We start from the raw sequence: 26826 nt of genomic DNA, 5'->3' as shown, positions 1-26826 counted from the left end.
TGTGAAGTCTCGCGAGAAAGCCCCGGGTCAAAGCGCTTGAACTACAAGTCGGATAACAGTTTGAGCATAGTTAGCCAAAAGTGCAGCAATTCAGTAAATACATGAGAAGTTAATTAAACCCGTTAAGTATGAGATAATTTAAATAAAATCCGAAATAAAGACAATACGAATATACGAATACAAAGCTTAATTGGGGGATCAAAACTAAACATGTTACCTGTGTGTAACACACATGGCATGTCAGCAATAACGTTTAAAACCGATTTAGGACATTACATAAAAAGCAATATTCCAAGCTTTGAATATTTCATACATTATTGATCAGTTAGACATCTGAAATTGGAAAAATATGGCACAATTTGACACCAATACTGCCATCCTCCTAAACTGAGCATAGAAAACATCAGTCAGAGCAGCCAAAAAGATCTATGTTCTGGAGGAGCTGCAGAGATCTATGGGTTGCACTGTCAAGGGGATCACCATTAGCTGCACACCCAGAAATCAAAAACAAAGCCATTATTGAACAAAGCGATTTATTCTTAAAGTTTGCAGCAAATCATGTGGAGAACACTGAGCAAGCTGCATGTAAAACAATTGATGGATAGCTAACATCCTGAAATCATCCTGAAAATACCTTCCCAACTGTCTGTCTCTGCCTGCCTGCCTGCCTGTCTGTCTGTCTATCTATCTGTCTGTTTACGTGGTGTCGGTCACTACATTTTCAGTGTTCTTGTGCCTGGCCTGTTGGAGAGAGATAGCCCTTCCTCTTGCTCTCCTCATTATTTGTGGGTTCTTGACACCACGCATTTTCGCGACGCGCAGCAAATAATCACGGAGTCAAGGTATAAACGATCTGGGCTCCAATCCTGATTGAGATAATTGTCAAAAACCCTGTCGAAATCAAGCGACCGCAGTCAATGGTCGTTAATGCGAAATTAGCAGCTCTTGATAACTTGAGGCCGCATCAATTCCGCAGTCATCAGAGCCTAATGAAAATAAGCGGGGAGAGAATGCGGCGCTGCATTCACGGCCCACTCTGATGCCTCCTCTGATCATTCTGGCCCCTGATGCTGCTCTTGCTGCACATGGCACCGGCAGCTCATTAACTCTTCTTTTCTTGACCAGAGTTCACTATAATTGTAATGTGATGGCCCTCACTCCTTTATTATTTTTCCAGCGTGGCAGATAAAAAAAAGAAATGATTGCAGCATGAACTTTAAATGATCTTGCCGGGGTTTTTTTGCACAGTTTCATAAATATCTTTAACTTTATCTGGCTTAACCTCAGTATCAGCAGCAGTGGTAGTTGTTTGTATATCAAATAAATATGTTGATTTTTACCTACGTTTTCTGTGTCTTTCCTAATAATCAGCAGATCCCCAAGCTGGATGTCTTACGGAAATGACCAAGGAATGCCTTCATTAGCATCTAATAGACAGAAAGATCCAGTGGATAAAAATCACTACATCACTAATTGGGTCCATAAATTAGAGGATGTGATGATGAGGGCTCTTCAGGAACTAGACATAAGAAGACCCTCGTGATTTAGAGCACAATAGTCATGTATTCTACAATTATATTGTGCAGGGAAGAAGCTGAGAACAGGAAGTAATCTCAGTTTCATGGTGTAAATCCTTTGAATTAAACCTGTGGACTCTAGGCGATCGAGAGATTGGGTGAAGATGATGGGTCAAAGATGCTCCAACCCGATGAAATGTCAAAGGAGAAGATTCAGGTGACAGCAGAGACACTGACAGCAGAGATGCAAGTAAATGGGTGATTTGTTGCCACACTGAATAAATGTACTGGGTCTGTCTTTGTAAAACGTTCTCTTTACTATTAGCTACTGTAATGAATGACTATTTTTTTAAGGCTTTTTACACATCTCTGCAATGTGAGCAATGATTTAGCATCTAACTGAAAAGTGGTCATCTTCAAACAATTGAAAATGGAAGATTATTATGTGTTTTCCAATAGACAGAGCAGAAACATCTAAAAATATCAAGTACGCCATCATTTCATGTTTACTAATTAGTCAATCACACTGTGTAATCGACCTCACAAAGTCACTGTCTTAAAAAAGATGTTAACGCTATGGAAAAACTGCAAACATTACTGAAGCAGCTCATACCAAATCTATCTTATTCTAGTTATTAAAGTGGAACACCTTGAAGAGTAAATTTTAAAATGTCTAAAATGATGTTAAAACTAATGCATATCTTCTACCATTAATGGGCAAATGTGGCTCTTTGAGGATAAATTAAATAAGAGAAAAGATGAATGACATACATTATGACATTGGATAAAATGTTGCTTTCCTTTACAGAAATTTTTTTAAAAAGTTTAAAGGTCTTGACACTACATCCGTGATCTATTCAGCGTGCAAGTAAAACAGACAATGGCCCATCTTAACCATACATACATGTTTAACTTGCAGTTTAGACCACTGATTTTGATATGACCTCCTGAACTTAGGTAAGAACAGAAGGGTTAACTCCACCGGTTTTAAACTTGGCTCTTGCGTAGGGGGGGAAAGAAATAGCTCTAAAGTTATGCAGAAGTTATTCTTCATCCTTTGGGCCGTCCCTAATCCGCCAAAAACCTCATTCATTCATCGGAGAACTGTGCCTCCTTTCTAGTCCCTCCTTCTCTATACAGCATAAAGTCAGACTGCATTTAATGGTTATGTCGGGATGGGAGAGAGGCTTTCTTCTTCCCCTTTTTCTCCAGAATATTGCCCTTTTCGTCCTGTGAGTCTCCCAACCCATGGGGACCCCCATATTCTTCCCTTCTGCGTCTGACTCGCATCTCAAACTAACCCCGATTTTCACCACTTTGCTGGGAATCGCAGCGAGTGATAATAGAGATTTCTCTTTCATTTTATACGCTTGACTTAGTTATTGTTGCCTTTCTCCTCTCCCGTGATTCTCCTCTTTTCCAGGGATTAGCCCTGACTTCGCCCGCTACACTGGCCCGCCGAAGTGCCCCTGAGCCCCAGGATGACAATTGACACAGATCAAGGCGGGCCTATTCTGTGCCTGTTTGAAAGGAGCCGAGCTGAGTTGGGCTCAAATGGAGGAGTTCTAATTGAAGGAGACTAACAGATGCTCTTTAGTTTAATATCCAGCCAGAAAAGCAAACTTTATTCCATTTTAAGGTATTCGACTGAAATGTTTTTAATACAGCTTAGCATGATGGGTGTAGGAACACAGATTATGAAGAAATTAATGGTGAACATAGAGAAAAATAGCCAATTGATGCAAAGAGATTCCTTTATATGAGACAATATTAAAAATATAAAGTTATCACATTAATAAAATGCGTACAAATTATTATTTTCTTCTAAAACAGGAAGTATGACCATTTAAACTCACAGTCCAAAAATGTTCAGAATGATAGAATTTTCAAAATAGCATTTGTTGTATTTTTACTATTGCACATAGTTTTTTGGCTTAGGTGAATTTTAAAACCCTTTTGTTAAGCATGTCCTTGTTCAGTCTATTTCACTTTAGTTGCTCTTGTATTGAAGAGCCTTGTATTTAACTAATTGTCCTCCTGCCGCTTCTTGTGTGCCTGTAATTTGGTCCTTCAACCAACATCACCCTCAATATCACATCAAGAAAGTGGAAATACGGTAATGCAAAAAAATTGATAATAAGGTTTTAGAACAAACCAGGTCAAGTAAGTGAATGATTAACATCGGCTAAAATGAAATTGGATGGTACTGAAGCATTAAAAAGTGTCAGATTAGAACCAGATTGTATTTCCAGTTACAGTCAGTGCATTTGAGCATATTCAGAGACATGTTGCAGACAATCGGATATTAACTGTGATGGCCAATATAATTCAAGATAAATATTGTCTCTTGATTCATTGCCTTTTGTCCTTTTCTCTTAGTGAATCTTTCCAATTTTCATTATTAAAGAACAATCCTTTCACCTTCTGTCTCTGCATTTGGGTCCAACGAGAAACCAAAATATGGCAGTTGCTTTTGTTTCTGAATTTCTTTGTCACCTTTCAGTTTGACTCTTGATTAATAAAGTCACACCCTGCTGCTGGTTTGTACTAGCTTCTTGTTTCAATGTCTTTGATTCTCCTGGTTCCCTCTGGACTGGACTGGACTGGACTGGACTGGATAGTAATTACACTCCCAAGTATCTAAATCTCTCAGTTTGTTTGGTTTCGTCATGTGCTGTAAGCTTTTCCTTTTTTTTCCTCATATCAAACCTCCATTCAGCCAGGGCAACCTTAGTCCTGTTATCATTTTGGTCCTCAACAAACAAGACAGATAAACATGGATAAACATACTCTACTGGGAGTTTAACTGAATTATGCATTGTCACTAGATGAGACTAAGACTGGGAAAGAAAAACATCCAGACTGGATGACTGTTCAGGAAAGCACCTTGTCCTCGCTGGTAAGTAAGGTGGATGATCTGTGATGCTGTGGGCTTGGAGGAGAAGCAAGCCCACAGACCCTGAGAGATTTACTGTTATATCAGCTATTAAACTTCTGTAAGCCCAGATCTGGCTCCGAATCTTTAAAATAAAACAAAGCTTCAAAATGATTCATTAAAGCCATTCTTAACTTTTTCTAATTCTTTAAGTTGTGGAAGGTTTGCAGGATGGAAACAAAGCTGATATGTCGACTTCCATCAATTTATTAAGGACAAAATAATGTGTCCTACTTTGATGTAGCTCACAAAATACACACAGTTGAGGAAACTGATAAAGGTTGTTATGGGGCCTTAGTAAAAGCTTTCCATATACAAACACTTCAGCTCTATTTATGAAATATATTTTCTGCTTTTTTTATCAGTCATTCATCATTGAGACTCTGTAAGAAGTTCATCTTTGTGGAAGGTGAGTTGTGCACATGCGAGCCATTTGGGTTAGGATATCTTGTGGAAAAGTCCAGTCTGCGCTCACATAGAGGGATAGGGGAGTGTAATTACCAAACACGAACCCGACAGCAGCGACACAAAAGCCGCATTGACTTCCTCACTGCTGGTCGTCTCCAGGGGATGGTCCCGCTCCCCGCTTACCCTGCTCACCCTGCACCCCCAGACCGTCACTCCTGAGAGGCAGGACGACTTGTTCCATAACAAGACGCGAAACTGACTTCTTTCAGCTCCAGTGAACTGGACATAAACCCCGACTGACAACCTCCAGTGCCCAAACAGAACAGGGAGGACGGGTGGGCCGGGACACAGGGGAAGAGAGGTGGGGGCAGCACATGGCTCCCTAAATAAAGTTGTTTTGCATGTTTAATCTCAAAGAAAAAAAAAAGAACTTATTTTTAACTGCTATCACAAATCATCATGTAGCTCCTCTGAACCTTTCTGGCATATGTTTACTAGTTATTTTTCTCCAATTTCATAAACTGTGATTTCTCTTCACACCCCCCTCCCTACCACCCGGCCCTCCACCCCCCACCTCTCTCAGACCTCAGTGTGTTACAGCAATGAAAGCGCGACGTGCTGTAAATGTAATGGGCCGGGGGTGATTGTTTCTGACAAGCAACAAAACACATCGTCCCTCCCCTCAAATTAGTCCCTCAGGAGGGGGTGGGGTAAGGGGTTCACGTCCCAGGAGGCACATGAACACGACAGCGTGCCAGCATATCGCATGAGCACCCATGATATTCAATTTCAATGTAAACTGAGAAAATCAATAGAGACGAGCAATACAAACTAAAAAAAGAGATCTTTTTAAAACTTTGTGTAACGTGTCATCTTTAAAAAGCACTTTTCTGATGACGAAAAACTTAGGTCACCCTCTAATTTAATCCCACGTAAAACGGCTAAACTCACACAGGCAGGTCACATCAGGTGTACATGGAGGTTTGCCCAGTTTAAGCCTCAGATATTTGGTTTTAAAAAAGTGAGAGTGAGCTTAAACAAAAGAGAAACAAAAAGATTCAACACAAGTTTAACCTAAATGAAAGGTAAGCAAGGAGAAAATCCTTCGATTTCCAGAAAAATTGTAGACAAAGACTTCAAGACTTCTGAATGTGTGACTGAATTGAAATGACATTTTGTTCATAATTCATAATGATTGTTGTGAATTATCAACAATACAACTGAACTGAATTGGACTAATGTTATTTGGATTGACAATACATTCCAAGAAAAGTAAAGAGCCTCAAACCAATGGAGTGGCACAGAGATGGAAGTGTCATTATTTGGAGAGGCTTTGCTAAAGCAGGACATGTCCAGCTCACTATCATAGAAACCCCAATGAGTTCTGACATGTATAGAAAGGATAGACGGAGGCTGAGGAAAATATAAGAAAATCTGTTGAAAAAAACAAACAAACAAAAACAAAAAAAACTTTAGATAAAACAGACCAGAATCCTGTTACAAAGTCTGATGTCAGAAACTTGAATATAGTGACAAGGATTCCATATTTTGTTTGGGATCATTAAAGTATTTTTCAAATTGGATTCAATTTGAAGGTTAATCTTTTTTGCTTGAGAGTAATCATACTAAGTTGTAGTTTTTATTATTATTATTATTATTATTATTATTATTATTATTATTATTATTATTATTATTATTATTATTATTATTTATTTAAATGCATCCAAAAAAGAAAGTGCAAGGAAATACAATTTTTATGCAGAAAAAGTAGCTAAACAAAATTCTCATTAAGTTAAATCCAAATCATGTCTGTCCAAGAAAAGAGATTGAGTTTACCAACCGGTAAGAAAAAAACCCATCACCATACATAATATTTTGATACTGAAATTAAATTGTGTCCAAATTTCTAACATAAAGGGGAAAAAAATAATTGTTAAAAGTGGGAATTTCATTACTAGAAAACACATTCTGAAAATATATTTTTCCTACAAAAGCTCTCAAGCCACAACTTGTATCTTTTAGTCCTATTTTTAGTGTTTTCATATGTTTTATTGCAGACTTTGTATTGAAGTAGGATGATGCTACCACCGCTATGTTTCACAGTGGTATCATTCATTCAGTGAAGTTTAGCATTTTTTTAATGCAATAAACAACTTATAGTGATTCTGAAACTGTCAGTCTGGCATCTCCCAACAATTTGAACATCTAAATGTCAAGTTTAAGTAAGAACATTCTTACTCTTACATCCCACATTAAGCTACGTTATATTGATAGAGATGTATACATGTTTTCATGTAGCTTATTTCTATTTGGATTGAAATGCACATTAAACAAAGTAAAAGAAATCAGATTTTGAAGGTGATCACTTCTAACTGTGCAGACGTTACCTTTGGGTATTTTTATTCACAGAGAGCTGGGATTGAATAGGCAGTTAGCTCGTCAGTTTAGCTTTAAAGTAAGCCCTGATTTGTGAACAGGGGGAGAATTTGGAGGAGTGGTGGAGAGCTCGATGTGCAGGGAAGCCTCTCCTGGGCCAAAAGAAAAGGATTTGGCCCAGATGCAGGCAGCGATGTTAACTTTGAGTGGCCCCTGTGGCTCAAGCTTGGCACCCCCTCTTTCTTACTTCCCAAGCCCCCAGGTTGCCTTTGGATGACATCATCCCCAAACTATGCCCCCCATACCCATGTGAATCTGAGCTGTCACAATCGGCAGCCACCCCCCCATTAAACTGTACTGCTCTGCAAACCCATACGTTTCTTGTTCTCCCCCCTTTTCCTCCTCTTCTACCACCAATCTCCTCCCTTCTTCTTCTTTCTTAACCCCCAGAAAGGCATTGTTTGAGTCAAGGCTTGATCAAAAAACTGTTGCCCGCCAACCACAGGGCTTTCTGTAAATTCAATAAGGCCACCTTAAAGATTTTCCTAATTAATGGATGACATCTTTGGCTGGAGGAGAGGCGAGGCATTCTGCTCCGGCTCGCTCTTTGTTCGCCTCCTAATTAACTTTCCTAGGTCACTCAGGTCCCCGCAACCTGAGAGTGAAGAGCCCCCATTGAGGAGGGAGTTGTAAACTTACTTTTTTTGCCTCGGCACTTAAAAGGGGAAAGCAACTATAGGGAACAGAAAATATCCTATTTAAGTCCTTTGTGAGTGAACTGCTTGCACATGTTCCAATAAAGGAAGTCTTCTAAATAAGCTGCCGTGTTGCTCTCCACTCCCCCTCTCTCTCCCTTATCCAACCTCTTTCACTCCCAGCTCCACAGAAAGGTTATGAATGATAGGTCTGGGCTGAGGGAGGGGGCGAAGAGCCAAAGGACAGCATCTGGGTATTGTGAAACGGTGAGCATATGAAACTTTGAGGGAATCTGAGGATGGGAAAGCATCGAGGTTCTGATGATGATTAGGAAAATGTGAATATGAGGTGAAAAAAATTGCCTTTTTGCCCTTGATATCGTTTGGGTGTTTCTAAAGGTTGCCTTGTTGCTTTCATTTCACTCCAACACTTTATATTTGAAAGGTGAAGCAAAATATAGGAGCTTGTTTTAACTGCACTTTTCCTTAATATTGATTTTAAAAATAAAAAATGATTTCACTTACAACAAGACATTTTCCCATGGTGGGTCAGTGCTTAGTGCTGTTGCCTTGCTGCAAGAACATCTGGGTTCAAATTAGTAGCCAGGGTTCTTTCTGCATGGAGTTTGCATGTTCTTCCTGTGCGTGCGTATGTTCTCTCTGTGTACTCCAGCTCTCTCTCACAGTCTGGAAACATTCCTGTTAGGTTTGTGGTTGTTTGTCCTGTGTGTCTTTGTGCTGACCTGTGATGGACTGGTGACCTGTCTAGGATGTAGCCTCTTCTCGGTCAATGACAGCTGTAGATAAGCACCAGCTCGTACGGATGTACTGATCTTCACATGGTGATGCAGGCTAAAATCTAAATAGTTGTGGTATCCATTATGATGAGATACATAACACTAGAAATGACTGAAATATAATTGAAACAGTTCAATTCAGTCTTTTTGCTTCTGAGAGAAATATTGCATGTTGTTCTTCCCAACAGTTGCTAGGCTCTAAAGCCATAATCATCATCTATAACCAGGAGGACAAACACAAAAAACTGTAAACTTCCTGCTATTCTTTCCACAAATTATCTTATTATTGTAAATAATCTGTTTTTGCATAAATATACAAAGCACACGTTGTACAGTATATATTATTAAACTTCTACTTGTAGAAGTTTTGTAGAAGTGAACCTGCTTCTAATTAAAATATGCATTTGATCTTGGCTTTTCTGATTTATTTTTTGTATTACTTGCTTTACTTATTTAAAAAGTTCAGTCATAAGCCTTCTGCTTACACAAAACATTGTCATAGTAATTTTTTTTAATCTAGAACCCTCGTTCTACAAGCACAGACATTGTGACAAATTTGCGTCATGATTTGGATTTTGCTGTCAGAATTAAGGAAAAAGTTCTTTAAACTTTTATTCAACAAAAAAAGTTTATATTTCTGTGAAATTGTTCTAAATTATTTTCATGCAATAGCATGCATGGCCATTAGCTCAACATGTAGCACACATTCATCAACAAAAATTGTTTTCCAAAATATAAAAACCACCATAAATTTAAGCCTTGATTCTATCAGTGAATCTTCAGTTCTTATCCTGTCTGAATGTCTGTTTATATATCAGGAGCTTTGAGGTGAACACAGGGCATGTCCTGCAGGGTTAATGACGAGAGGAAGCGGTGACCTCAGATCATGACCGCTGAACCTGACCTGTGGAGTCAGCGGGGAAACAGTGGAAGAAGCAGGGCAGAGGAAAGACTGACGGCTGAACAGAGCTGGACGAACAGCAGAGTGACCGCCAGAGTGACTCCAGGTAAACAGCTGCAGAAGACGAACACTTTCAGGTTAATCTGTGTTAAACACTGACGGCGTGTCCACACAGTGTGTAAAATGTGTGTGTGTTTGAAATCCATTAAAACATCATGCAGAATTTCTTTGTGTTGCAGGCAAAACCATTTTGAATGTTTCTCATATTTTTATGAACTTCCATTACTGTGACCATCACATTGCAGCTAGATTCATTTGAAATTAACTTGCAGTGTAAGAGATGTTTCCCAGTGTAAGACTTGTTTGCATTTTGTTTATTTCTTTTCTTTTACTCAAGCATTTGCTTTTCAACATTCAGGTTTTGCCAGAGGGGAAAAGAAGTTGATCTCAATAGCTTTAAATGTTTAACCGTTTCTAATCTTTTTATTTTTATTTTTTCCACTCCAGTTCTCTGTTGTTAATATGAATCATACATTCTTCTTAATCGAGTTCAGTTCAGATTCAACAAAAAAATGTCTGTGACTTGATATGAAGTGGCCCAAAATTCCACAGAAAATATATAAAAAAGTAAATGCAATCTGCTTTTAACCCCTTAACTCCCACGAGGACATCTGTGTCCCCGTGGACCAATAAGAAATTAAAAATCAAACATTTGAAGGTAATATAAAAAAAAAAAAAGGTTTGACTTAAAAAGAAACTTAAAATTGTCGACATAACATTAGTATATTGTGGTAAGGTGCCTTCAGTTCATGCAAAATTCTTCAGTAAAGACAGATGTTGCCTTGCTATGAGAGTTGAAGTTCAAAAACTAAAAAAACCCTAAAAATAAAAAACATTTTAATAAAATTTTATACAATATAAAATCACTATATTTTCCTCTATTTGTTCTGCCCAAGCGTAAGGAGGGAAGGCTTTGGTATTTTATAGACTCCAGTCACCTCTGTATGACTGAAACTTTTCAACTGTGGCAAATCTTAGCACTTTCACACACCACAGGCAGAATATTAAATGAACTGTAGATACACTGATCACACAGTGGACTCCTTGGCTCTCACATGTTTGTCTTTCCAGCCTAAGCCCCTCTACTCAGCTGTCATAATTTGTTAACGAGTCTTTTCAGAGAGAGGGAAAAGAAAGAGAGAAGACAGAAGCAAGAAAAGAAAGCTCTTCAGCAGGCGCTGAAAGCCATGGTCCATCCAGAGAGGGAACCCAGGGTCGACATCAGACCGATTTCAGACCAGCTCGTGATGGCATCTCTGTATATTTTAATATTAATGACTGCAGCCGTAAAGCCGCCCCTAAGCCTCCAACAGGTGCCCCCAGCCCCACTCGAGCCAGCATTCAACACATCCCGGTTATTCTCCGTCACCGCCACCTCTGGTCAGTGGACACAAATGGAGAGGATGAAGGCAGAGAGCAGAATAAAGCCACATGAAAAGTGGAAGAGGAGTTAGAGAGTCAGCGGTCTCTCTCACAAACAAGTTTTTGAGTCACTTTCCCCTGCAGAAACACGGGTCGATATTCAGCACCCCCATGCTCCCCTCCGCCCCCCCCTCCCTTGAGAAAGAGATTGACTTTTGTTTGGAGTTTGTGAGAAGTGGGAATCAGAAGCGGGACAATGGGACTCCCCACAGCGAGAGGCTGAGAGGAGCCATCTCAAATCAGTCAGCCAGGGGACTGACTAATCCGTCCATTGTCCCTCCCCAGCCACCGGCCGCACATCAACACATTCGCCCCCCATTGTCCCCCCCACCCTCATGCAGCGGGATTTGCTCTCCCCAACAGTCAGTTTTGTCCAAGGCAGTTCGAGCGGAAGTTTCTCACTGACAATTTGCCCCAAATAGACTTGTCAGAGCATCCAGCAGCAGCACCGCACCAACCTGTGGGCTTCTGGGTTTGGGTTCTGGGCCCGGGTTTGTTGGGGGTGAGTAATGCGCTGGTCAGTGTGAGTGCATGCACAGGCGGGACAAGACCTGGACAGCACTGCAGAGGATGACACATGATTTCCTGTTGTGGATTGATGATAATGAAGGAATGTGCGTTTAGATTTGTTTCTAACATCCTAGATAACTCACACAACATAAACTGTGTGTCCTAAATGTAAGGCATGCAGAGTGAGATGCTGTTCACTTCAAAGAACAAATATCAGCTCTCCAGGGTTTCTTGTTGAGCTCGATTTACTAAACTGACTCTCGGTCAAGTTTTGATACAGATCTATTAACTGCAGAACAAATAGAGTCAAAACAGTGTCTTTGTCTGGCCTATCAGGTTGTTAAGAACCTGCCTAATTCAGATTTTTATTCTCTGTAATAGTCGACCATAGCATAGGCTACCTAAAATTATTCATGTAGCTCAAAATATATGTCAGTGATCCCTAATATATGACGAGAAAAAAAACAGCAAACAGGCTCCAAAATATCTATTTAAATGTTTAAGGTCAATGTTAGAATTAATAATGTACAAACTATATTTAGATTGCTTGTGCTTGTGTTTATGTGGCTATAAATGGACTCATTAAACACACAAAAGGTTGAATCTATGTACAAATGTGTGTGGATAAAAGATTTAGTAATTAACTTGGAAAAATTCAGTCTTTTTACTTCTCACACATAAAAACACACAGCATATAAGTTCCATTTGATTCACTTTTGATCCAGCTGCAAATTGTATTTTTTTTATTATTATGAAATATTATTCTTAAAAGATAAAGGTACTGACATATAACTTATTAAGCATGTATGTAATCTTTACAGCTGTGACTGAGCTGAAAGTAAATATATTGTCTCTGATGAAAAATGTTAAGTTATAACAAACATTTGTTGTATATATTGGATTTGCTTTCACCAAAACAAGGTAAAATATATACATAAACAAAAACACAGTTAAACGTTACTATATTACACTAAAAATATTAACCAAAATGTAAGTCATATAATACAACAAAATCTATTTGGTGTTAGTGTCAAAAATAACTAGACAATAAAAATTTAGCAATTGTGGTTATGATATTTCACTTAAAGGATCTTTTCTAATTCCAAAAGAAATACTTTAGGGCAATTTCAGTGTAACTGTTCCATAATTGCCCCCAATTAGGACAGAAAAGGGCTAATTAATATTAAAAATGTGACCTTATATTTATTTGTATAAGACAGCAGTATGTTGTCATATGAGTTGCTCACCAGAAAAACTATTTTAATATTTGCATAGAATTTTCAACTCAGCTTCCATCAAACGTTAGGCTACTTTATGTGAGTTAGAAACAAATCCATATAAGTAGAAGCAGGTAGTAAGAGCACTTTTGTATATCACATACATTATTCATTATAGCTGCAAATATTAAGGTAATTAAATGCCACAACTCAACTAAAGCATTGTTAGGTATTATTTTTGTTTTTGTTTGTTTTGTTTTGCTTGTGCTGCCACTTTGACATGAATTCTAAGCCTGATGCTATTGCCTTTCTTTAAACAAATCCATAAAAATGTTAAATGCGTAGTCACAATTAACTAAAATAACAGTCAAATCAACACGTTACTTTGTCTTTAAAATTACATTTGATCTCATTTTGAACCCTCATTTTACTTTTTGATGGACTTTAGATCTCCTTTTAATTGAATCCAAAACACAAAATGTGCTCTAAGAAACATGTCATGCAGACAGTTGCAGTGTTTTTGGAAGCTTTGACCTGATTAACACTCATTGTCACACAGATAGTTGGCTATTTCAGTAACAACAGGTAATCTGCATCTATTTAGTGACTCCTTTTTTGCAGAACTGTCCATGGTGCTGAAATACGGCTGGATTATTTTCTTCTCATTCAAAAAGGAAAACCTATATAAGACCATCTAATTTCAAAGAGGTCTTTCAATATAGTTTTAGTTATCATGTGTACGGATACATGTACAAAAACATCCTCTCTCTGTTATTCAGAATACCTGGACTTTGCAGAGTCTCCTAGATGAAATACTAAGATCTCTTTGGCCACTCTGAAAGGATGCAGGACTGCATACGGCTTTGGTGGGCTTTAATTCTCCCTATTATTTGTCCTCTGGAGCTTAGTGACTTCTCTTTAAAGCCAATCGGTTCACGCCTGGTTGGTTAGGGGCCTGGCCAGTGATAGCAGTGCCTAAAAGGCGGTTAAACTATAGTCCCTGGGTGGTGATTCCTATTGGCAGAAATGATCAAAAAAATAAAGTCTACTTATATTTCACCGGTAAAAATGTATAGCGGTTTAACAGAATCAAATAAAAGGCAAATGCTCGAAAGACATAACAGACACGTCAAAGGTGGTGTAAAGCAAAAATATTCATAATATAAAACAAATTATGAAATCAAGCTCTTATAATTAAAGGCCTGTTGAAAAAAAAAAAAAAGTCTGTCACTACTTCTTAAAAGCTACATGGAATCAAAGCAAGACATCCCATAACCTGTAGGCCACAACTTTAAAAGATCTTTGTCCTCCACTCTTAAAACGCCTCTCTGGTGCTATTAACAACCTGTTACCTCAGGCTTGGAGAGGAGGTGAAGCTCTAGCTAGTCACATAAATAAACAGGGGCGGAACCACATAGGCCTTTAGAACAGGCATTTACAAGGACTTTGTACATTAATAGATGTTTTCTTCAGAACCCTTAAAGAAGTGTTCTACACAGTCAGCCATGATGTAGATTTCTGTTGACAAAATGCTTAAGTTAGCAGAAAGAGGAAGGGGAAATTGTGATGATAGAATGAGGAGAAGAGTCGGGGGGAAAAAAATCAGCTCTATTTTTAGAGAAACTACACTATTACACACATTACACATTATTTTTCTCTTAAATGCATTCAAAGAGATCAGTTGTTCCGATGTAATATTGCCGTTGTTTTTGAAGTATGCGCACTGAATAAGAACCCTTAGAGAAAACCCAAAAAACTGATTTATTATGTTTCATATTGTCTCATCCATACTAAACAGATGACTTTTATATGTTTTTAAATCTTTTTTTCTCACGGTTCAAACTCATTCAGCTAATGAGCACACACACGTGTGGTCTCTCTGCTTTGCTCCGCGCTGACTTCTGCTGGACTCTTACTCGTTGTTAAAGTCCATCCTATAGTATGTCAAGTATCTGCCCGCATACTGATGCAGAGCTCCAGAGAGAAAACAGATACACAATCCAGTCGGGCCTTTTGTTCGTGCCGTTTTCATTGACTGCTTGAGGAGAAGGGAGTCACTAATACAAGGCGAGTGAAAGAGGGAAGCCCCGGCAACCATGATGTTGGTTATATTTGTGTAAAGGCTATCAGTGAATGACGAGGATTAGGACGAGTTAAGGAGATTATGTCACACATTCAGCGTTCACACACCCCCGACAGCCACCCACACACACACACACACACACACACATATATCTGATAGCCACACATTTAGAAATGCCTCTAAAACCTGATTATTAAAAAATAGGAAACTTTTTATATGGAATCTTATGAACAATTAAATAGATTCCTGCTATAATAAATTGTATTTATTTTCTACTTTTGTAAAACAAAAATTATAATAATAATAAAAAAAATGTAATATGTGGCTTTTAAATGTCGCGTTTCAGACGTAAGGCTCTCCATGAGTCCCTTCAGGGGAATCAAAGGAGTATCAGGGTGATTCCGTGTCGGCCTTGTTAGGCTCCAGCACTACAGCCGTTCAGCTGAAAGGCAGGTTGCAGGACGCAACAATGGCTAATTGCAATTAACTACGCTTCTCCGCCTCACCCCTGTCCGCTTAAATCGACACTTTGTGCGTCCATATGGCCCTTGGTGCACCGTGGGAATGGACACAATTAAAAAAACGGAATATGGATTTCCAGAGATACCCGGCGAAATCGGAACAAGCTGTCAAGGTCGAGGCCCTCCGTGCAGGCCCGCGGGCTGACCCCCGAACTTTGTCCGGAAGGCCCCGGTGTGCAGGCAGGATTTCAGGGGTCCGAACCGCATCAGGGGACGCGGGGGGTTCTGAGAGCGGCGGACTGTAACACTAATCTAAAATTTGGGCATAACTATAGGAATGTAGCTGTATCTGGAAGCACAAAAGGCGTTAAAGACTATTTATAACGGCCTACATTTAAAACGTAATCCAAGTATTGTTGCTGAAACGATGGATATGTTTACAGCTATGTATTTTCTTTAGCCTTAAACGAGGACAAAAAAGTGTCAAATTGAGAGCAGAAGCTTCAATGATGTCCCGTTTTGAGAAATTGCTGTTGCTCATATTGTTATTTTTAATAATAATACCAATAATTGATTGCATGAACGTATTTCTGCAAAGCATAAGAAAAAAGTATGTTCATCTTAATAACTGATTTTATATTGTTTTAAATAACATAAATTAATAAAATAGGATTCCAACTTGACAAAATACCCCTTTCTTTTTAATTTTATTTTTAATAAGTTGACGTACGACTGGATTACATTTTTAACTGTCGGCCTGTTGAGTTTTAACTTCAGACTATATTAATCTATCGGTAGCCAATAGAGTAAATCGTTTTAAATAAGCAAAGAAACAAAATTATAAAAATAAATAAATAAAAAATAAAATAAAAAACTCCCGCTTAAATACTTGCAACAGACTGAAAATCCCAGTAAGCAGTGAAGCTCACAATGGCTTTAAAACGAGCCATGAACGGGAGGAAAGCGGCGCATGCATGGACACCCGCCCTCTCTGAGGAATACCCCTCAGAAAGAGAGAGAGAGAAAGTGGGGAGAGGGAGTTAAAAAAGGAGGTGTGCATGTATTTTTTATTTTTTAATTGGATCATTTATTAAGCATTAAGGAACTTTTTTTGTTGTTTCCGTGGCGGAACTCTTTCTAAACGGTTATATGCTGTTCTCCATCAACTGAGGTCACGCTGCGAATCTCTGAACTTCACCAACTGTAAGGCACATAAAGCTGTTTATTCAGAAGCATCTCAGCATGAGTTATGGAAAGTACTCGGAAGTGAAGCTCCAAATACTGTCTCTGCACACTTGCAGACGCACTTTGACTCCTACTGCCTATTTTTTACACCAAATGAATAAAAAAAAATACTCTAGTTATTTCGAAAAGTGTAATTTTTGGATTAATTTAGAACTTCTAAAGGGAAAATACTAACATATCTCATAAAAGTATGTTTTTTTTTTTAAACTTATGCGGCGCCTTTTCACCCAGGGACTTTGCATCGCTACCCCTTCCACACACACACACATACACACCAACACGCATACACACACACACAGACACACACACTCTCTCTCTCACACTCCCGGTGACGTCAGGTTGGAGTTTAGTGTAGAAAGCCAAGTGGATGAAGGAAGTGGAGCTCTCCACCCTCCAGCCTCCCCCTGACACTTCTCATAAATATTACCGACGCTTATTCGGGGGGAACTCGCAGCACAAAGTCACCTCGCGTCCACATTTTCACCTCTGATTTTAGCCCAAAATCCGCCTTTTTTTAATTTCGTTTTTCTGGCGGCTTCAGCGCCCAGTCAGATCCTCCGCAGGCGGTGGTTTCTTTCCTTCGCACACGTCCAACTTTACGCGCCGGGCTTGTGCGCACCGACCTGCCGGAGCAGCGCTGCTGTCTGTCACCGATACCCGGTTGCGTCTCTCCTGCATGCCGGAGCTCCAGTCCGGCTGTGATGAAGGCAAATGGTGCTGAGATAAAGCTCGGGCGCTGAGTTTTCATTTGGAGCTCTCAAACGAAGCCTGCGACTCTGACAAGTTGGTAACTGGACTTTTTATCCGCTGAAGAGCAAAACACACCGCTTCTACTTTGATAGTTTTCTTGTTGTATTCCTAAAATAAAAGGTAAAAAAGGGAAACATTTTCCTTGAGAGACCTGAACTTTCATGATGAGCAAACCCGCCGGTTCAACAAGTGGCTGTTTGGATATTCTGAACGTCAAATCAAGTAAGTTTCTCTCATTTCTCGATTATCCTCAACTATATTCCGCCGTTCAAGCAAGGCCTTTCTCTGACTTGATTTAAAAAAAAAAAAAAAGAAAATAAGCAATAAACCTTTTGCACGTGTAATTTAATTTTCACTACAGCTTTTACGCAATAATTTAGTCTATTTCAGATACTTATGTGTGAACTATTTTATTCAGATGTGTTGTTTGTCACACGCAAAGTGTCATCTTGTTTTTCGTAAAGAAAGACCAAGATAGAAAGAATTAAAAGAAGAATTATGCGCCACACTCGATGCCACTTGTTGCCTGTTTCATGTAAGTTCTTCCAAAGTAAAAATAAATAAATAAAATAAGATAAAAACGCAACAAAAGAGGCAACTTTATTCTTGCTAAGTATTTAATTTTGATCAAAAATCCTCTGACTTAACTTTGCTTTAACTAATTTCTTATATATTCTCTAATTTATACATTAAAAATATCCTAAAACGACTTTAATATTTTGCAATTACTTAACCTTAAATACAGTGGTTGCATTAGAGCGGTATATTTACGGTTCTTTGTCTCGTTTTTTTTGCGCTTTGGAACTTTTCTTGACATCACTGCAGAAGGCCCAAAAAAGTGCAAATATTAAACGTCTGATCTTTAGAAACACCAAATGAAATATATTTCCTCCACAAATTTTTAACAAATTTCTGTCAAATTTACATGTAATGGTATTTCTTTTTATTTAGTTGTTTTTAGTTTCATCACATCAAAATCTGTGATGCTAAGTTTTTGTTTCGGTGTTTCCCTCTTCCCTAAATGTTGTGATTGCATTGGAAATTTAACTTTCTGCAGCTACTCAGCATGTTTTTAAATTAGTGTTTAAATGTAATTTGGAATCACTTCCTCCTCCCTATACCAAATGCCATATTGTCCAAAAATAGTCTCCTTTTTATTAGCAGCTCTCGGTCTTGATGGTGATTACGTTAATAAAATATGCCATATATTTTCAGGCAATTAATGCACACAATGGACCCGCACTGGACCCCCAGGGTGGGGAAACTAAATCTTTCCACAACAAAAATTCGTCACCGATTTATTTAAATCGACAATCAAATTCCGCGGTTTGTTACCTGTCTTCGGTTTTAAAAGTCGTTTAAAAAAAAAAAAGAAAAAAAGCTGAATTAAACCCAAACATTTAGTCAACTGTCCCTCCAATGCACGCAAATGGAAACAATATTTTCATTAACATTTTTTTCTCTTACATATTTTTTATGTTATAGAAAGAAGAGGATAAGTAAGAATCAGTAATTCGCTTCTTTTTTTTACATATATATTCTTTAAACATTGTAATGTAATATATAAAATCACATTCCTATATGCTGTAAGGTAGTTGGTTGTGGCCCATAGACCAATATTCCCCACGGCCTTCTGATTCTGAATAAACAGCCAATTGAAGTCGTATAACTCTCCCCTGAAGTCATTGTCTTTGCTGCCGAGTAGTTATTCCCATGCTACCCTTTTTGACGGGTCACTGGTGAATCAATGAGCAGGTGGCAAAACGTCAGTGTAATTACATAGACGGCTTTTCCCTCCAGAGCGAGAGGGGGAAAAAAGCTCCCTCATATGCATACAAATATAGTTCTTTTTCAACAGATTTGAATACAAAATCTTCACAAAAAAATCACATTTTTTTTCATCTACACTGGGCTCGATTTACATACACTTCATTTGAGTTGGTGAAACGAGTTGGTGCGCATTATTCTCGCAGTGCAGTGTCACTCCCTAATCCTGGGGCCTATAGACCTGCGGGATAAAGCAGCTGTCGAGTCCCATTATGAAGTGGAGTTGGCAGCTTGTCGAGATCCAGGCAGTCAGACGAGGTTCAATGGGGGAAAATCATTAAGTTAACACTTTCCCCTAATGTCTCCATTGTGCAGCCTCGGGCTATTGTCTTAGGGAGCTCAGATATGACGCTTCCCACCGGACTTTATTCCCGAAATATGCTCCAGTGAATTCCCATGGTCATGGTTGGGTGAAGAAAGGGCCGTGCGTCCATGTTTGCCCGAAAAATAAATCTTTCGCTCGACAATTTATCTGTTGCTCCAGAGTCATTTACAAAGTTAATGTCACCGCAGATTGTGCAAGTGTGAATCATTTTACTGTATAAACTCAAAAGCGTGGATAAACCACCATGATTTACCATCATATTCCATTCATTTACTTCGGTCTTGACTGAATCTTGATTTTGAATGCTGTCCAACTGACATTTTGGCATCTCCAAGGTCGGATTCTGGACATCCCATGCAAAGTGTGCGGCGATCGCAGCTCAGGAAAACACTACGGTGTTTACGCATGCGACGGCTGCTCGGGATTCTTCAAGAGGAGCATCCGGAGGAACCGAACCTATGTGTGCAAGTCGGGCTCACAGGTGAGAAGGGGAGGGGAGGAGACTGAGGTACTCAGAATCGCTTTAGTTGCTCATTTCAAATAGCGTGTGCTATTCAAACTATTTGAATAGTCGATTGGATTTATTTTCCATGCAAGAAAGAAAAATACGGACTCGCAGCAGCGGTTGTACATATTGTTCTATTGCAATAAATTGTTATGCAACTTGTTCTGCATTTGCACCGTCTTCTGATATACAAGAATACTGGTTCCTTTTAGGGAAAAAAAAAAACGTTTTACCATTACGCACCGAATGCGCATTTTACGCATGTGTCTCGCTCCCCTTTTTTTTTTTTTTTTTTTTGGTCGCTGTGTTAAATCTTCCTTGATGAGCCTAATTGTGTCATGCCTGCACCATTAAGTACTGGCCTAAACACAGCGCTGCTCTAATATATCAGGTGTAATCCAATCTAATGTGATGATTCCCAGTCGAGGATTTAAGGCGGCAGAGGGCGGGATCGAGTACTTATCCATGTGGGATGAGGCCGCACTAGAGCCGCAGGGGAGAGGGGGCCATAACTGCAAGATAATAGCGCGATCTTTTACCTGGAGATTTGCCTCCCAGGAGGATAATAGCAGGAGGATTTCGTTTTAACCCTTTTTTTTTCTTGTTTTCTTCTTTTCCCCCGCACCCCCTCTTTTCCTTGTTGTCTCTGTGCAGGGTGGCTGTCCCGTTGACAAAACTCACAGGAACCAATGCCGAGCGTGTCGTTTGAAAAAGTGTCTGGAAGTGAACATGAATAAAGACGGTAAATGGGCTTGATTTAATTATGGCTCTGACTATAGACACGCCATGCTGTGGCGTTTGGTATCGAGGTGGAAAAGTTTATTAAGGCTTCTAATGAAAGCTCCAAAGAAGCTGATAATTACCTGCTATTTGCTTGTTTTGAAGGGGACGTTGGTTGCAGCGTGGTGCAGCTTTCAATAAAAGTTAATTGCTTGGACTTGTTTGTTGCACTGGCGCCTCCGATGGGGGATGAAGGGAGGCTGTGCCCCTCCCTGCACATTTGTATTTGACAGTCTTGTGAATGTCCTTTATTCATACAAATATAAGATTTTATTTATGCACTTATATGCAATGTTTGTTTCCTTTCTAACTTATGAAATCTTTTTTCAGAACAGCTTTTTTTTATTAGATTTTTTTTATTATTTTAATATTTCAAATGGCATAAAATAAAAAAAACATATTTTTTTAAGTTTAGTAAATGTACTGGTGTCAAATGAGGATGGAAAATTTCAATAGTTATATCTCTGTTAACATTTTTAGCGTGATTAATATTGACCGTTTAATCTTTTCTGCTGCTTCTGCCTGAGCTGGCGTCCCACTCTATGCACACTGCAACTGTTTGCTAATAAAACTAAACAAATTATTGCACACTTCCATATAAACCTGGATCTGTCTTTCTAAACCCACCAAATTTGCATTGAAACTCTGATGATGGGCCCTGTTGGGTCATGGGCATTAACAGGAAGTAGCATCCCACATAAAATTCTGCTTAAAGCCACATGAAACCCTGGGCCATGCTCTGACTCCCAAGTGGAATTTGATTATTTGTTTTGTTTTAGTTTTTAACTTTACACCTGTATAAAAAAAGAGCCACTTTTTACAGGCACTCTCAAAGAATGCAGATTAGATTTTCTTAAAAGAAGGCAGTTCGCTCTTTCAGAAACTATTCCTTGAACTCTGTGTGTTCGCTGTCCCACTTTTGCAGCCGTCCAGCATGAAAGGGGACCCCGGACGTCCACCATCCGCAAACAAGTCGCCCTTTATTTCCGGGGCCACAAAGAGGTGAACGGCTCCTCGACCCACTTCCCGGGATCTTCGCTGCCCGGGCCTCCCTTCTTCACCACAGTCACGCAGCTGGAGCCCCACAACCTGGAGATGAGCTCAGTAGCAACCACGCCAGAAAGACAGGCCATCGTGGGCTTAGCACAACCCACCCCCAAGGTACGATGTTCTGAAATGTACTCTAGAATTATATTATATTATATTATATTATATTATATTATATTATATTGTTTATAATGTTTCTTTATCTAAGCCACCATGCTGTGGGAAATGAGCTGAAATAATGAGTATTAAGAAATTTAAAAAGCCTAGAGAAAACCCCTTTAAAAGAACACACACTCAGGTATGATGATGCTGTTTTAGTTGCTCCAAATAAGTTTTTATTTTTCTACAGAGGTTAGAAGCTGAAATTCTTGTCCCGATTTAGCATCCTGTAAGAAGCACAAATCCGCCAATTAGAGTTTTCTCTCCCAATCCAGCACAAGAAACACTAATGATTATAAAGTCACGTGCCAGAGCTTGGAATTTGATCTTTGCAGCTTGCTGTTCTCTAAACTGTGATTCACTAAGACTTTTGACACGTGTTTGTTTTTATGTCACACGTCCTGCAGTATCCCCATGAAGTCAGTGGCACCCCCATGTATTTATACGAGGTGGCCACGGAGTCTGTGTGCGAGTCCGCAGCGCGCCTCCTCTTCATGAGCATCAAGTGGGCCAAAAGCGTTCCCGCATTCTCCACCCTGCCTTTATCTGATCAGGTAAACTTTAAATTCATGACCTGCATCAAATGTTGTTTCTATAATCCCAAAATCTAAGTAAAAACCTGTGGAAAGATTAAGCATTTAACGTTTACAGGGGTTTTCATACCTACATGTAATCTGAATATTATATATTTGGCTATATAATTCAACATCTCATAATTTAAGCCTTTATAATCTATTATTTCTTTTTCTCAATAATTCTATTACCAAAACAATAAATAATGGAAGAACTAAGTCAGTAAGGCAGCAACTAAAGGCCGAAAGAATCACAGTTTGTGTTATTAAGTTGGAGAAAGCAACCAATGAGCAAACACTGGAACAGAGAGGAACAAACAGCACAAAGTCACATGTACATACTAGAGACAGAAGCAAAAATACTAAATTATTAAGCAAGTCTTTTATTATTATTATTATTATTATTATTATTATTATTATTATTATTATTATTAATCAACTACAGTGCTCTTGCTCCAAAATGTTAATAAACCTCAAATGTGAATGTTTAAGAAATCAAAAGAATGGTTTTGGCATTCTTAGTAGAATATCTATATGAGGCCAGTTATCGCACAAATAATACTAATAATGTACTTTATTTTAAAAAGCTAAAAGGTAATTCTCCCCATTCAATGTGCCAGATAATTCCTAAAAAGGATAATATGGTCAAAATACTCAAATTGACTACATTTCACAGTACTGTGTGTGTGCATTAAGGCTGTGTAAAGTAGCTGATGGCTGCTATTGAGCCCTCGGGTGTTTTATGGTGGTGAAGTTCCTGCAGTTAATCTCTTCAGTGTCTGTGGGCTGACATTGTGCTCTGCTAATTCACACATAATTTGTTCTCATTTATTTATTTACTTCTCACAGTTCCTCAGCTACATAATTAAGCTCAGAAAGTGTTTTGTAGCCATAACAACTTCACCAAAATGTAACTGAATGTATCCGGTGTGTTAGAGAAACACAAACAGTCGAAAGCAATTTTTTTGAGACAAAAAAGTAGAAGCACAATCTAATAAAAATGTCACAAATGGACAAATATTTATGCTGGCTTAAACAAACCAATCATTTTCCAGCTGATTCTGTTGGAGGATGCCTGGAGAGAGTTGTTTGTTCTGGGTATCGCTCAGTGGGCAATTCCTGTGGACTCCACGACTCTTCTTGCTGTCTCTGGTATGTAAAATCCGAAAATCCTTCTATGAGCAGACAGGGTGTGACTGCTTGCTGCTGCATTCTTTTCCCAAATGGTAACACTTTTCTCTCATTTCCATCAACAGGGATGAACACAGAAAACACAGAATCTCAGCGGATGAACAAGATCATGTCTGAGATCCAGGCACTTCAGGAGGTGGTGACCAGATTCCGACAGATGCGCCTTGACGCGACGGAGTTTGCATGTTTAAAATGCATCGTAACATTCAAAGCAGGTGTGTGGCAGTCAGCTTCCTAAAAAAAAACATCCTACAAGTTTCTACCTGAACCTATCTGACAAAGTCAAAAGGGATGGTTCAATCTTGAGCAACCTCAACTTAATCCGTTCCATAAACCTAAACAGACTTTGTTTTACAGTTCCTACCCAAGGCAGCACTGAATTAAGAAGTTTCCGCAATGCCAGCGCCATCGCTGCACTACAAGATGAAGCACAGCTCACACTCAACAGTTACATCCACACCAGGTATGTAAAAAAGAGACATACATTATGTTGCAAAAGTATTTTTTTCTATTGGATGGTGATCTTTGTGGAAATGATGTAAAGTCAAACACATAGTTTTCAAACTAATGGCAAAAAAAATAGATCTAAAAATTACTTTTAGTACTTTTAGTGTCATTCTATTTTGTTAATCCCATCCAATTATTTTAAAACAAAATTGGAAAACTGCTTAAAAATTAATTTCTGATTATATTTATTTTTTACAAACTTTAGTTTGCTCTTCGTCATTTTTAGCATAGGTTATTGTTAAAACAACCTATTGCAGAGAGTCCAAAGAGTCAGTTGTGGCTCTGATGCCGCAGGTTGCAGACCCATGAAACAGAAACTCAACCTCAGTTCATTTGGATGGAGAACCTTCATAAAATAAAATAAAATATTTCTTCATATTTTGACTCATTATTCTAAAACATTAATATGCAGTACAGACCAAAAGTTTGGACACACCTTCACATTGAATTCAATTAGAAAGTGTGTCCAAACTTTTGGTCTGTACTGTATGTTGACCTCAACAATTCCCTTGAAGCTTTGGCTGTCTGTTTAGGATTATTGTCTTGATGGGAAGTGAACTCTGACCTCAGTGTGAAGTCATTGCAGCCTCAAACTCTTTTATTTTAATGTGGATCGGTGTGTATGTAGATCCATCCAGCTTCCTTGCTTTTTTCTGAAGGACAGGATTCCTCAGTATGATGCCACCACCACCAAATATCACTGTGTGGTTGATATGTTCAGAATAATTTGCAATACTATTTTTCCCACCACAAAAGCATTTTGTATGTTGACCTAAGTGGTTTAATTTGACCACAACACCTTCGTCCACATACGCCTTTTCCCCCTTGTTATCTTGTAGCAAACTGCAGGTGGGATTTTCATAGCCAGACTGTCTGGTCACCCATTTGTGGAATAAAAGAACATTTTTTCTTCTTGTTCTACTTTTCTGCAAGCTATAAATACAGCTGTTCTGCCTCACGGAACACCACAGGTTAGAATCTAATCCATCCAAGCCTATCTGTCATTACTTGCTTTATGCAGACCTAACTTCAACCTGATGGATCATGTTTCTTGGTCTTAACTGGTTGTTCTTTCTTGGTGTTATACTAAACAGAACATGTATAAAAGGTTGTTTTAGAACCTTCTTCTCTGTTCCAGGTACCCAACTCAGCCCTGCCGCTTCGGGAAGCTGCTGCTGCTCCTGCCGGCACTCCGCTCCGTCAGCCCCTCCACCATAGAGGAAGTGTTCTTCAAAAAGACCATCGGGAACGTTCCCATCACAAGGCTTCTCTCCGACATGTACAAATCAAGTGATATATGAACTATCTGACTGTCCAGAGGTGTGGAAAAGGACTAAGACATCCATGCAGGTCTGGACAGAAGGTCAACTCAACATAGGTGCAGCAGAAGCGGATTGAAGTTTTCACGGAGCACAAAGTCTTTTAGGCCTGTAGGCTCCACACTGAAGTAAAGACTACAACACAGCCGGATCGCCTATTAACAGTTTGCACTAGTTAAGGATTAGGTTCAGAAAATTGCAGTTTACAGTATTTAAATGTCACCTTAAGACTCTAAAAGAGCACCTGCCAAGTCCATTTTAAACAGAAATGCTGTACATTACGATGTCTTTCGAGTGTCTTTGAGACCAATGAGCTTGATGATCAATTTCATCTTGTAATTGCTGTGTTCAGTCCCAGTGGAGAAAACCAAAAAGATGCCCCAACAGTGAGAGGGCCCCGAGTCGCTGTTCCACAATCTAGTGCTGAAACCAAATGCACAAAAGGGGGCAACGACGAAGAAAATAAACTTTGAGATGAAAAATGTTGCTGTAAAATTATTCAAGGAAGTCATTCCAGAGGCTGCTGTCCTATCCGTCAGTGTGTCCTGTTTTCAGACGCAGCAGCATTTCAAAAATGTCTTTAGGTTGATTTTGTGAAGACAGACACTAACATTGGATAAAATAATATTCAGCACTTGGAAATGTTTTTTTGTGGCCTGTGTTCTTTTGAGTTTGCTGTAAATATCCTGAGTTATAACTATTTAGAGTTGTAACAAAGAGAATAAAAGAGATGAAGACTGAACTCAGCTGGTTTCATACATCAGATACCAGAATACAGCAGCAGTTTAAGTTTTTTCATCTTGCAGACTAATGTAGCTCCTCCTACATTTGATTATTTTAACCCTGGAAATGTCCAAGATACAAAACATACAACTAACAATACATGACATATCCATTTAATGACATGACACATGTTATTTTGTCACAATTCAGTATCCTATTACACCGCTTGACACACCAACAGATCAATGCATTTGATCAACTTTCATGACCTGTTCTGAATATTTATGCAAAAAAAACATATGCTCTTAATCATAAGAGTAGATAGGTTTCAATTGAATACAAAATTTATCTAATACACAGAGTAAAACAGGCCCAAATGTGTGTAAGCAGCCTCACTGTTTGAAAAAAAAAAGAGTCCCTTAACAATTCGTAGAAAAACCACATGGTGTCTGGCATTATTCATTTAAACTAGTTTCCTGTCTGGAATTGACATG

At 38.8% G+C, this 26826-nt stretch overlaps 1 protein-coding gene across 1 annotated transcript; it reads left to right on the top strand.

Annotated features, from left to right (window-relative positions):
• Positions 1-17008: 17008 nt before the first annotated feature.
• Positions 17009-26351, top strand: nr2e1 (nuclear receptor subfamily 2, group E, member 1). Its single transcript, XM_032585894.1, has 9 exons — positions 17009-17599; positions 19865-20010; positions 20689-20776; positions 21740-21975; positions 22428-22574; positions 23648-23744; positions 23849-23998; positions 24141-24246; positions 25429-26351. Exons 1-9 carry the CDS (start codon positions 17539-17541, stop codon positions 25589-25591), a joined length of 1194 nt encoding a protein of 397 aa, XP_032441785.1. The 5' UTR covers positions 17009-17538; the 3' UTR covers positions 25592-26351.
• The last annotated feature ends 475 nt before the right edge of the window (positions 26352-26826 follow it).

This window comes from Xiphophorus hellerii, chromosome 15 (genome assembly GCF_003331165.1).
Source record: "Xiphophorus hellerii strain 12219 chromosome 15, Xiphophorus_hellerii-4.1, whole genome shotgun sequence".
Classification (NCBI taxonomy): domain Eukaryota; kingdom Metazoa; phylum Chordata; class Actinopteri; order Cyprinodontiformes; family Poeciliidae; genus Xiphophorus; species Xiphophorus hellerii.
This window is presented reverse-complemented; position numbering and strand designations above follow the sequence as displayed.